This window comes from Acomys minous, assembly GCF_964271855.1.
Source record: "Acomys minous genome assembly, chromosome: 9".
Lineage (NCBI taxonomy): Eukaryota > Metazoa > Chordata > Mammalia > Rodentia > Muridae > Acomys > Acomys minous.
In genome coordinates this window covers 47,583,604-47,597,407 of record NC_140490.1, presented here as the reverse complement: position 1 = coordinate 47,597,407, position 13,804 = coordinate 47,583,604, and the positions used below count along the sequence as shown (strand labels likewise).

At 45.8% G+C, this 13,804-nt stretch overlaps 1 protein-coding gene across 5 annotated transcripts in view; it reads right to left on the bottom strand.

Moving 5' to 3' along the window:
* Positions 1-13,804, bottom strand: part of KIF13A (kinesin family member 13A) — a 185,215-nt gene that overhangs the window by 80,009 nt on the left and 91,402 nt on the right. For all 5 annotated transcript variants that reach the window (XM_084795083.1, XM_084795085.1, XM_084795084.1 and 2 more), the window contains one exon: positions 710-802. In XM_084795083.1, coding sequence (XP_084651209.1) covers positions 710-802 — 93 coding nt within the window. The remainder of the gene's footprint in view (positions 1-709; positions 803-13,804) is intronic.

Sequence of the window (13,804 nt, the reverse complement as noted above, 5' to 3'; positions counted from 1 at the left end):
AAAGTGGGATACTGTTGACTGTATAAGTCAGTTTAGCCCAAAACATCAGGAGAATTTTTCTGGGTTTCTAAAGCTCCCCCTGCCTTTTAAATGTTAGGAAATTGCATATATTTTAAGATATGGCAGCTCGGTCCCCCAGTAAGGGGAGCAGGGGCTGTCCATGCCATGGACTCTGTTGCCTGCACTTTGATCACTTTCCCCTGATGTGATGCCTTATCAGGCCACAGAGGAAGAGGATGCAGGTAGTCCTGATGAGACTTGATAGGCTGGGGTCAGTTGGTAAGTGGAGAAGGGCTCCCCATCTCTGAGAACTAGGGGAGGGTAAGAGGGGGAAAAGAGGGAGAGAGGGTGGAACTGGGAGGAGACAAGGGACAGGGCTATGATTCGGATTTAAAGTAAATAAAATTTAAAAAATAAATTTAAATTAAAAAATACTGAACAACAACAACAACAACAACAACAAAAAGATATGCATGTAGCTCAGTGTACACAGTTCATGCTTGCCACACAGGAGGTATGGGGTTCAATCCCTGGCACCAGAAACAAACAAAACAACGAGCAAGAAACATTTTTTCATTTAGTATTTTCATTTAAGCGCCATGGGTTAAATCCAGGATTTTGCACGTATTGGGCAAGCATTTGTGCAGTGAACTACATCCTTTCAAACACGTGTTTCATATCATTAACTGTAATTAAGGCGACCTCTTACCTGTCTGGCCATATGCAAAAATGCAAGCATTGTATCCCTGAAAAGCTTTCTCAAGAATTCCTTCCCCAAGGCACTTGAAAACAACTTCTTGACCTAGAAAACAAAGCAAACATTTAAGACTTATTAGCTTCATGTGCACGTGTGGGCACCCACAGAAGCCAGAAGAGGGTATTGGATTCCCCAGAGCTGGAGTTGCAGGTTGCAGTGAGCCACCTGCTGTGGACATGGTCCTCCTGAGAACAGCAAGCATTCCTAACTGCGGAGCCATTTCTCTAGCTCCCAGACAGATGTTTAAAAGTAAAATAAAAAGGATGATTTGTGTGGAGGTGTGTGTTTTGTTAAAGAGACATATTCTTATTTTATGTGTATGAGTATTTAGCTTGCATGGTGGATGGATGGGCGGGCATATACCACATATGCAGTGCCCTCAGAGGCCGGAAGAGGGCATTGTATCCCCCAGAATTTAAGTTACAGACAGTTGTAAGGCACTGTGCAAGCTCTGGGAACTGAACCTGGGTCCTCTGCAAGAGCAGCAAGTGGTCTTAATAGTTGGGCCATCTCTCTAACCCTCTAATAAATGTATTAATAACAACCTTCTCTCGGTTCCCTCCTCTCAAAATTTAAAAGTATACGGAATGCAAATACATATTACAGTTATATATCAGAGTTTAACAAATGTAGTTCCACACAGATAGGGCCTTGCCGTGTTGCCCAGGTTGATCTCAAACTCACAAGGCCCAGTGACCCTGCTTCCCCCGCCTGCTCAGGACCTGAGACTACAGGCACAGATCACCACAGCTGGCCTGCAGCTTCAGTGCTGCTCCTAAACTACAGCTGAATACCTGGATAAATTCATGGTCTTGTACTGCTCCCTCCTTGACATGTCCCTGGGGATTAAAGTTTCCTCTCCACTGCTAGCAGGCTGTATAAAAGCATCAAAGTCAGCTTCCTTTTCTCCTTAGAAATTATATCTAGATGCTATTAAATATGACATTCAGTTTCCAACTAGCCAGAGCCACAGCATACATTTCCTTACATCCACTTCTTTACCGTGCCAGGTGTTTTGCATAGTCAGCTGCTGGAAAGCTGCTCACTGGTGGCAGTGGGGGGTGACTGTCAGTCAATATGACAGGGTTTAGAATCCCCTGGGCAGCAAGCACCTGGGCGTGCCTTTGCAGGATTGTCTAGATTTGAGTTAACTCTGGGGAAGACCTTGAACGCAGGCAGCAACATTCCACGGGCTGGCTTCTGTCCTGGACTGAATAAAGAGGAGAAAGCGAGCTAAGCACAACCATTCAGTGCCCTCTCCTGCCTGACTGCCGCCGGCACACTGTGGTCAGGGCCTCACGCGCCTGCTGTCCTGCTTTCTCTGCCAAGACGGATGGAGTTCCTCTGGAACTGAGGGCCGTAAGACACCCTTCCTTCCTCTGGCTGCCTTTGGCCACGGTACTTTATCAGAAGAAGAGAATAAGTTTGCGTTGCCATTAGTAGATTTGCAGGTCCATTTCATCTGTTTTCCCTCATGAAGACAACGGCAAGCTATCTTCCATTTATCTTTGCCAGGTCTCGACTCCTGGGGCTTCTACCATGAACTACACTGTGGTGGAGTGGGACAGAGCATAGTGACGGCATGTTTAACAAACACTCAAGGGGACATGCACCTTCCTCACATGGGTTGTCCGACAGCTAAGAAAGTTACATCATACTTCCTTTCCCCATGTTCCTGCAGCTTCTAGAACATTTGCTCTTACAGCGTCTGCAGGCACTACCGGCTTATGTACTGTTTCGAGCCCTGGCATGAGAACACCCTGATGTCAGAGATGACAATCTCTTTATTGTTGTAATCCTAGTGCCTAGTATACACTGCTTAATGAATATTTGTGGAGAGATTGAGTCAGTTTAATCATTTCGTCCTTCAGAATATTTGAAAAATCCCTTCATAAACAAAATAACAAACTATTGGTTTGGTTGGTTGCGTATTTCCCTTTTATGGGAACTTGCATGGGGTTTTAGCACTGCCTTGCTGTACAGTGAGATTGCAGGAGAAAACTCTTTTTTAAAAAACTGTCGAGAAGAGATGAGAACAGACACATCAACCTCTAAGGTGCCAAGAAGCGAAATTCTGGCAACATCAAATATTACACAGTTGTAGAGACAGGCATCCTCTGCCGAGAGTGTCACCTCAAGAAGCCATTCTGCAGGGAAACCCAACAGTGGGAAAGAATAGGGCTCCCTTCCGATCCACTGTGTGCATATAACTGAGAGACAAACTCCCCAGCATGGCCCTGGCCAAAGATGTTCTGGCAGCATTGTTTACCATGCTATAAACCGCAGTCAAGTTAAATACCCACTGTTAATATGGGAGTGGATATCTTAAATGCTGAAATGTTTCAGAATGAAATGTTATGTATATTTTTAAAAAAGCACGTATTAAGAAGCATTACTGAAGGGAGAAAAACCGTATCATAGTTACTATATGTAATGTAAAGACTTACACATTGTAATGCACCAGACATCCACACAGAGAGAAAGAGGAGAGGATGTTAAAGTTTTCAAAACAAATCAGAAAAAAATATTCCAAATTCACACGGCCTTGCTTCTTCATTTCTAACACCTACCATCGAGTACACGGCTTACTCAAAACACGTTGGCAGAACACAGATTTTTTTTTTAAACAAATAGAATCTATAATGAGATCTGGTGCCCTCTTCTGGCCTGCAGGTGTACATGCAGGCAGAGCATTGTATACATAATAAATAAATCTGTTTTTAGGTCTAGATAGGTGTTCTAAGTTGATAATGACAGTATGTTATGGAGAGTGATTTACATTCAGAAATTTAGATGCACCAAAATAGGAAAGATATCTTCTTCAAGGCTGTCAAATATAAATAGCCAAAACACTAAGCATGTAACATTTACATAATCCCTGATTGTGTCATGGTTCTTCTTGTTACAGGTAATCTATTGGGTATATGTGTAATACTATAAATGTATATGTAAAAAATAAAAATAACAAAAATAAAAAAACAAACCAAGAATACTATGTTGGTTCATATTGTCAACTTTGATGGGATTTAGAACCACCATGGAAACACACTTCTGGACGTGTCTATAAAGGTGTTCCCATGACAGTGTAACTGAGGAGGAAAGGCCCACCTTGAGCTTAGGTGGCACCATCTCCTGGGTTGAGTTAAAAGAAGCGAGCAAGCTGTGCGTCCCACTCATCTCTCCCTGCTCCCTGACTTCAGGCACAAGATGACCAGTGCCCTCATCCCTCCTGACACCATGCCTTTCCCACCATGAAGGATAGCCCCTCAAAATGCAAGACAAATAAACACCCGTTCCCTCTGGTGGCTTTCTGTCACACAAGCAGCTGTTGGGGTGAACTTTTAAAGCAATGCGTAAAGACTTCCTTGTATTATTCAAATGCTGAAATCTGTACCCCGAGAGTTGAGTATAGGCCAGACTTTGGTACTGCCATTTTTATTAAGCATCTCCTGCCTCAGTATTTTGTAAATATTCTCCAACACTTTCTGATCAGTCTTCATAAAGAGCTGAATGCCTCTAGCAAAGCCAAGAGAGGAGGGCAGGACATGCAGGCAGAGAGAGAACTCAGGGGGAAGAACTTCTTCAGGCAGGAGCAGAGAAGGTAAGATATATGAGGGGAGGTAATGAGCCACGTGGCAGAACGGAGATTGATATAAATGGGTTAATTTAAGTTATAAGACCTAGTTGGGAAAAAAGCAACGCTAAGGCCAAGATTGCATTATTAATAAAAAGTCTCTGTGTCATTACTTGGGAAGGTGGAAGTCCAAGAAATTCCCATTATAGCAAGCAAAGGAAGTGAGACAGGTGTAAGGGCCAACGCGTGTCCTCAGCGTTCACTGGTTGGAAACTGGCTCCTCAGAGCAAGTGTCAAGAGGCGGGCCCTTTAAGAGAAGACTAGGTACGCCACCTGGGCTCTGTCTTCCTGAATGGGGAAATGCTGTGATCACGCATGGGCGAGTTTGTATCACAGGAGTCAGTCTGTGCTAAAGCCTAGGACGGCCCTTGTCACCTTCCCATGACCTGGTGCCTTCTGCAGCAAGGAGACCCTCAGCAGACGCCACCCCTTAATTCTGAATGTCTCAGCTTTCACAACGAAGTCACAATAAATCTGTGTTTATAAATTACCCAGATTCAGGGATTCCTTTATAGCCGCACAAAAAAGATGGAGAGTTTGAGCTAAGGAAAGAACTCGGAGCAACACATCCAAGTCATTAGCAATTTCAATCTCTTCCAGGGCCAGGCAGTGAAATGTACCACTTCTGAATTTTGCTCCTGATGCTGAATAGGCTGGACTTGGGAGGGGTAACTTTAAGTGCTTTCTTTCTTTTGAAAGATTCATTTATTTATTATATACACAGTGTTCTGCCTGCATGTACACCCACAGGCCAGGAGAGGGAGCCAGATCTCATTATAGATGGCTGTGAGCTACCATGTGGTTGCTGGGAATTGAACTCAGGACCTTTGGAAGACCAGGCACTACATTTAACCTCTGAGCCATCTCTCCAGCCCCGACATTAAGTGCTTTTAAGGGCAAATGACAATATTTTTTCTGTGGCTGAAATAGAAATTAAAGCTAAAGATAAATAGCTGGAAAAACATCCAATAAACAGGATGTGTACACTAAAATCACATGAAAAAAATAACGAAAGAATTCCCTGGTATATAAAGATACAAGAGCAACTGTATTTTGCTATGTATTTATTATTTTCTTTTTTGATACAGGTAGCCTTGAACTTCTGGTCTTAATGCCTCTATTACTCAAGTGTAAATTTAAAGCCAGGCATATGCCTCAAATGGAGGCAGACTGAATAGGAGTCCAGGGTCATCCTTGGCTACAAAGAAACTCTAAGGCCGATGTGGGATACATGAGACCCTGCCTCTAAAGCAGCAGCAGCAACCACAATAACAGCAACGAGCAAAAGGGAGTGAATTTCAGAGTAAGCTATGTCCCAACTCTAGATAATACTCAACAAGACAGAAACCAATCACTATTTCGTATTTATGCAGCCAAGAAGAAGGAAGAGACGGACTCCCCAGCCAGTGTCTTCTCTGTAGTCACACTTTAGAGATTTCTATCACTGGACCCTCACACTACACAGGTAGGCTGATAGAGTATGTTTGGATGATTTCAATCACTTTGATTTAAAAACTCACAATTCAGGCTGGAGAGATGGCTTAGCGGGTGAAAGTGCTGCATGCACAAGCCTAGCGATCTGTGTTCAAGCCCCACGACCTGCGTAAAGGTGGAGGTAGAAAAGCAACCTCGGAAAGCTGTCCTCTGGCCTCTAGCTGTGCTCTGTGGCACATGCAAAGGCACGCATCATACACATGACCATAAATAAAAAAATTAAGGTACAAATTATTTTTTTTTCTGATGCAGTCACCTCCTAGGCATCACAGTAATAAACACACACAGAAAAGATTACCTAGTCTGAGTTCTACTAAATATATGTATATGATTTTAGGGAACAGTTAAGTGGCTTGGGCTTTTATGCTTGATAACAAAATACACCTCAAGCTTGTGACATTTTCATTTACTTATTGTGTGTATGTGTGGATGCACGTGTGGAGTCAGAGGAGACAATTCTCTCCCTTTCCCATCATGTGAGTCCTAGGAATTAAGTTCGGGCCACAGGCTTGGCAGCAATCACCTTTACCTGTTGAGCCAGCCCATCAGCCCCGCGGCTTGTCATATTTAATAAAGCTTCATTCATGATCTTAATGCTCAGTAAGTGGACTGCCTGAGCCCCATGTTCCTTTGTAAGCCAGTTGGTGTACTTTCCCTTGCTTCTTTTCTTACTGCATGCTAAAGACATCAACCGTTGGTCTATCATACATGTTGCAAACGTCTTTCCCCACTTCATCATGAAACATTTTTTGATATCTCATATTCAAGCTAGGTGGCTGTAGCAAAAGACTTTGGTGATAGCAGGTAACTTCTACATGTGTACATGTACACAATGTAATAAAAATAAAATCTTCCCCCCCCCCCACCAAGACTGGGTTTCTACATGTAGCCCTGGCTGTCCTGGAACTCACTTTGTAGACCAGGCTGGCCTCGAACTCAGAGATCTGCCTGTCTCTGCCTCCCCGAGTTCTATTATTATTATTATTATCATTATTATTATTATTATTATTATTATTATTATTATTATTATTGGTTTTTCGAGACAGGGTCTCTCTATTTTAGCCTTGGCTGTCCTAGACTCACTTTGTAGATCAGACTGGCCTCAAACTCACAGCGATCCACCTGCCTCTGCCTCCCAAGTGCTGGGATTAAAGGCGTGCGCCACCACACCCGGCTCCCCGATTTCTAGAAGTAAAGGTGTGAGCCACCACTGCCCAGCCCTAAATACAAAATTCGTAGTACCCAAATCCTTTCTCTTTCCTTTGCAGTTTTTGCTCACAGTTTCTACACCTAGATTACACAGGTGTTCACTCACAGTTTCTTTTAATTGTGAGTGCCGCCTCTCGCCAGCTGAGTGGCCTTGGGAAGCCCTGATGTCGTCAGTGGCAAACACTGAGCACTCCCCCACCTGACAAGGTTGCCAGGACGGTTACAGAGGCAGCAGCCACAGAGCCAAGCCAGTGCAAAGGTGCAAAGCCTGGGGTGTATTTTGCCAGTATCTATAACGAATATCATCCTGCCGTGAGTTTGGTGCAAAGAAAGAAGTCACTGGCTAACCAGCGTTCCTTCCATCTTTGCAAGAGTTCTGTGTGGCTTCCTGGTTTTAAGGGTGAGAGAAGATAAGACAGCGGTCCTTAGAAAGGAATCATCTGCTGCCATTTTTTCCCCTCGCTTTCTTCGTGGTCCCTCTAGTAAAGTACCACTGACAAATGTAAGGGAGAGTGTTTCTCACGTGGGGGGGGGGGACGGTGCACATTCACATACGCGTACCTAGGGATGACAAGAAGAAAACAGGACATAATTTAGGTGAGAGCGTGCTAAGGCTCACGATCCAGTACAGGCAAACTCGGTCCCGTTCTTTTGTAACATGGGGACAGAAGGTTGCAGGGGGAAAGAACACAGCGCAATGAACAGCACTGGTAACGTGGTGAATGGGACTGCGTCTACGGACTTCTCATTAGTTTTCCACCCTGAGGCGGCGTGAACGCACGAACGCCGGCCTGCAGTTATGCCCAACCAATTCTTTTGTTCCGTAACCTTCAGGGAACCACTATTACAGGAAGAATAGCTGTGAGAGCGGCCAAGATCCAAACCGTTAACCAAATCTTCAAAGCGCATCGTCACGTATCCGTGGTGCGGCCCCTGTCCTCAGCAGCCGCAGACTCTGCAGGCAGCACAGGGATGGCTTCATGTTACTCTGCCTTCGAACATTGGACATCCCAAAGAGCCACACAAAGACCATGGTTGACCCAGATGAATGAAGGGCTTTCTTCTCTCTCTGCAGTACTGGGGACTAGACGCAGGGTCTGGCACATGCTAGGTGAGCATTCTACCATTCAGCTATATCTCCAGCTGTGAGGTTTTTAAACTTTTGAACAAACATTTTGTTTTGTTCACATCTATGTATTTTTTTTTTTAACCTAATAGTCTTTCTCAGTCTTATTCACTGCCTTTTGAACCTTGGCTTGTTAAAATTAAAAAAAAAAAAAAAAGCATCTGTTTATGCTGCCTGGTGGGAACCAGGGAATTCAAACACTGCCTGGGCAGAACTCATAAAAGACACAACCTCCCCACCCTGGATATTTCCCAATTACAGTTTACAGTTTATACTCAAGCAGAATGGAGCGCTGTTTGTGTAGGGGAAAGCCTACAGGGAAGTTCAGAAGCCCTGTGGGAAACAGAAGGATCTATGGGTATTTGTTCCCAACCCAGACAAACAGAGCAAAGCCACAACACTGTCCAACCCAAGAGGCCTGTGGTTTCTCGGCAGAACCAGTGTCAGGGAGGCCCCTCTGGAGACTCGGCCTCACATGCCTGGTGTGCTGAGTGCACAGGGCACGCCGCGTCTGACCTCACTGTTAATAAGCATGGCCACTGATGCCAGTTTCCTTCAGGGTTTATAATCGGACCTCCTATGACCATGTGGGCAAGTCATAAAACACGGGCATGCCCAGTGAGACCTGGAACAATGTCAGAGCAGTAACAGGAGCTCCTGTGTGGGATTTCTGCGAGCAGACTCACAGTCTGAGTCACCCAACACTGAGTCACGTATGATTCGGATCTTTGAAGAGCCAACACCACTGGGTCTCTGTATGTGGGCATCACCTGATGCCTTGGGAAACACCAGCAATGCAAGGTCACCATGCAAAGGTCCCAGGCAATGCTCTTTACAAAGCAGGGTCCCGATAGCAAAGCGCTGGAGGAGGTAACCGAGAACGAAGGGGAAAGAGTACTGTATTAGGCCAGTGGCCAACATCTGCCTGCTGACTGGGCACAGGACCAAACATGATGGGCTAGGGCAGGATGAAAAGAAGGGGTATGACCCACGCGCGGTTCATGATCCACATCTTAAAGAGCAGATACACAGACACACACACCACAGTCAATACAACACGGAAACAGGGTGCAGCACAGTCTAGCCTTACACAAACAGAACATTTCGTCCACACAGGACAGGACAGTACCTAAGATTGGGAGCAATGCCACAGCTTAGGTCTTCAGGGTCCCCAAAGGCCCACAAGTTTAAGATTGCTGTCCACGGCAGTACTGGTGGGAGGTGGTAGAATCTTTAAAAGGCGAGAACCTAAATGGGTCCTTGGATTATTGGGGTGGTGGTGGTGATGCTTGACGAGGATCTGGAACCTCAGTTTCTCCCTCTTCTTGACCTTGAGGTTAGAGGTTTTATTTCACCTCACAGTCTAGTCATTATATGTGGTCTCAGAAGTGAGGCACTGGGGTCAAGCAGTCATGACCGGGGGTGGGCGGGGCGGGGGGGCCTCCGAAGCGTTCCTATTATAAATTGTGACTTCAGGTTCTCTGTAGCTATAGAAGCTAACCAATACAAACACAGTGCAGGATCTAACTGATCTCTCAAGCCCCTTCTCTTCTCCATCTCTTTTCTCTTTGGAGATGGAGGGGGCAGGGCGGAGGAGCAAGGGTGGGGGTGGGGTGGGGGCGGGGAGCCTGGCTATGGTATCTGTGAGCAGCCATTCCTGGGCCAGGTTCTTTAGGAAGGTGGTGTTCTCTCCACACAGGGCTGACAGCCACAATAATTTTGATGAGTCTGGACTTGGCAGGGGCCCAGCTCCATCCCAGAGCACCTGGTGAGAGGGCAAGAACAGACAGGTCTTGCTTATGTACCTCAAAAGGAGGAGGGCCTAATTTGGATGAGGTTTAAGGAAATTCCTTTGTCAAAAGCCTTTGGTGTGTGGAGCGTAGCTCACAGAACTTCTCACCTTCTTCAGAGACTTCAGGCCATATTTAGGCTAAATGAATCCAAACTACTGTTCAGAAAAAGGAACAAAGACTTAAGGCAAAATTTAATTCTCAACCAACTTCAGAAGTTTACCATGAAGGGGCCCAGGAAAGGGAACTTGAGAAACTGGGCCACGAAGTGAAAGGAAACCACAGGGCATTTTCCAGCGTGGCATCCAAGTGCTATCAGAATTGCAGTCCAGGCAAGTGTCACTTGTACCATTGCGGGGAGTGACTTACTCAGACAATGTTTCTAACCCTGCTTGGGACACTGCTTGGGCCGGGCATGAGCTGGCTCTTTTTGTGTTGTTGTTGCTGGATAAAGTGGCTGACTCACAGGGGAGGAGGGCAGGGAGGCTGCTACCCGGGCACCGGTGCCAAGGATGAAAATAAGAAAACAAAGCAAGCTCGACTGGGAAGCCTGTCTCCACACGAACGGCTGCAGACAGAGAAGCATCTTTTGTCTCTGACAGCATTTTACACTGCCTCTCTCCAGTAAGGCAGCAGGCTCAAGCCTACTGTCGCCTCTAGACCACCTGGCTATGGTGGTCACAGCTCTTGGGGGAAGGTTTAAACAAAGCTCAACCAAGCACAGGAGCTCAGGAGTTTGGATAACAGCTGTCTGGAGGGAGATGTGATTACTAACTCTCCCAGCTCAGCTCCTCACCAGGGCTTCTTAACAAAACCCGGCCAGGGCTGAGGGGGATGAGAAGTGTCCAGGACAGGGGTCGAATCCGTAAGCCATCAGTAGCGTGCATCACTGTTTTTGACTCAATCTACATTGGTCACTGAGTTCACCTCTAACAGGTAGCAGGACCTTCTTGAACCTCTATTTTCCTTTCTATGAAATGCAGACAACAGCATTTCCTATCTAACTGTATGTTCTGGTCATTATACCCCCTCCTACATGTAAAGGGCTTAGCACCATGCTGGGAACGCAGAGTATAGACTGTACTTTATATCACGGTTATTATTATCTGACCCTCCAAACACAGCTAAGTTAAACAGTGTTTCTGGGTGCCAGCAAATACTCAAAGGACTAGATGTGATGAGAAAAAGGAAACCATGAAAGAGGCGGGAGGGGGGCAGGATTAAAAAGGGGTATCTGGAGGCTGGGCTGCAGCTCAGTCAGTCCAATGTGTGCATGGTGTGCACAAGGCCCTGGGTGCCAGCTCCAGTACAGGCTATAATCCAGCTCTTGGGAGGATAGAAGATGGTTAAAAGTTCAAGGTCATCCTAGCTTCAAACACAGCAAGTCTGAAGTTAGCCTAGGATACACAGACCCTGTCCAAAAATATTAAAAAGGGACCTGGGGGTGGGGTAGACACTAGAGGTAAGAAAAAGACACAGGTATAATAAGCACATGCTATAAATGTAAATATACATATGTATCGACTTTTCAAAAGTTTGTAAGATTAGCCTGCTTGTTTACATTGTGGGCATCTTTACCAACTAAGTTTTGCAGAATTGAACTGCACGTGTCCAATTCTTGGGATTCACAAGCATCCATCACCTGAATTGATACAGGTCCACTGCAAGCTAGACCCTAACAGCCTCTGCCAGTTGAGGTATGTTTTATAAAAGGTCAGTTGATTTGGCTTCCGAGCCAGTTTATGTCGAAGTGGAGGTCTTTGCAATTATATACTTGAATTAAACAAATGCAAAAGAGAGTTTCTGGGCCATTGAAATAGCTCAGCAGACAAAGGTGCTAGCTGCCAAGCCGGACAAACTAAGTGCCACATGGTGGAAAGAGAGACCTGAGCAAGCTGTCCTCTCCCCCCTCCCGTCCCCTCCTCCCTCCCCTCCTTCCCTCCCTCCCTCCCTCCCCCCCTCTCTCTCCCTCCTCCCTGTTTCCCTCCCTCCCCTTTTCCCTCAATTTACAAATACAATCAAACATTTAAAAGAATTTCTGATCTTAATGAAACTTAGAATGCTCTGGAACAACTTGATAAAGGTGAGTCACTAAGAGGTGGTCATGTTCATAAGACAATTTATGAAATACTAGGAAGGGGAAAAAAAATCAAACCTGGAAAGAGTTTGTACTCAAGTTTTTCATTTGGTTAGTGGCTTTCAGAACAGCAGGCACCATGCATAATACATGTCTACTTTAATAATGTTTAAACAGCCAACCTCAGTGTTCCTGGTGACCACACGAAGAGCTTTTACAGCGCCGTGAAACCGCTAATAATGACCAGCCATTTCCTGGATGCACAGACTTTGCTGAGGCTCTCCATTCATTCTCGGATTCATAATAATGAAGCTCTGTTCTGACTCCTACCATTTGGGCCCAAGGAGCCTGAACCCAAGAGCCTGTGCCTTCTCCAAGTAGTCACCCGACAGAACACTCCACCAGCCAAACTCACACTGTGCTGCTCCGCTGACAATTTGTTGCAATTTGGCAACCGCTAGCTCTTAGAATGCTAATTCTGGTGCAAACCATCTCTGTCGTCTCACTATTCTTGCTTCCCTTAAGCAATGAAGTAAATAATTTCTACCTCTGAGCACATAAAGGCCCCCGGGGTGGGGCCTGCAGCTCAGCCCTTGGCCTGGAGGCGCTTCTCTAACTTGACCCAGCATGAGCAACAGTGAGAGGAGCCGGAGTCAGCAGCCCACCTTTTCTTCCAGGTTGCAGGGTATCAACAGACAGGCGCCCAAGAACACACGGTTTCAGCAAATTTGAGCAACACACCATATGGCCAATGTTCGGAATCTTCCAGGCTACTGAATGCCATCCACGCTGACGTCTGCAAAGACCACCTGGCTACTAGTCCTTCTTCCCTTTAAAAGATATCTGCTCTTAGTTTCATTTGCATATTATGTGTTTGCGTGCTGCACCACATGTGCTGGTGCCTGAAGAAGCCAGAAGAGGACGTCAGATCCTCGAGTCACAGGAGATTGCGAGCTACCAATGTGTGGGCGCTGGGAACCAAATTCGTGTCCCCTGGAAGAGCATCAAGTGTTCTTAACCAGTGAGCCATCTCACCAGCACACCCCCCCCCCCCCCCCCCGCAGACTGCTTTTCAGAGCTTCAGTAAGATTGAGAGATAAGCAGGCGGGATATAGATGACAAAGCTATTGGAAATTACTTTTTTACCAGCAGGCTCATTTTAGGAAATGAGATTTTTAATATATTGATTTCCTCATCAAGAAGGTCTTAATTTCTGTTAGTATGGTGTAACCATTTACTAAGATGGCTCAAGTTTGTCACTATTGACTCTAACATGGTCACTTTCTAATTTTTAAATGAGATCTATGTGCGGTTGCATGCTGAGGTTGGGGGAGAGATGCGTTCACACACAGAGGCCAGGCTTGAGGCATCTAACGCCGCAGTCTATTGACTCGTCTGTCTCCTCTTCCCAGTTAATCCCACCACAAAGACTTTTGCTTTTGACTCGAAAATACCTGCCAGTCATTATTGTATCAGCCCATGAAGAGGGCAAAAGGAGGAAGAGATACTTCAAGTGCACAAAGCTCCAAGCACGCTTCGCTTCCACGCAATGCAGATGGCTGAACAAACCGGCCTTTGATTTGTCACAGAAGTCGCCACAGCTGTGCTGCCCGCACAGAATGGATGATTCAGCCTTATGGGAGCCATGGCTGCAGTCCCTCCTTTACCTCATCCTGTCCACAGACGAGGAGAAAGGTTATCTTTATCTCACCAAAGC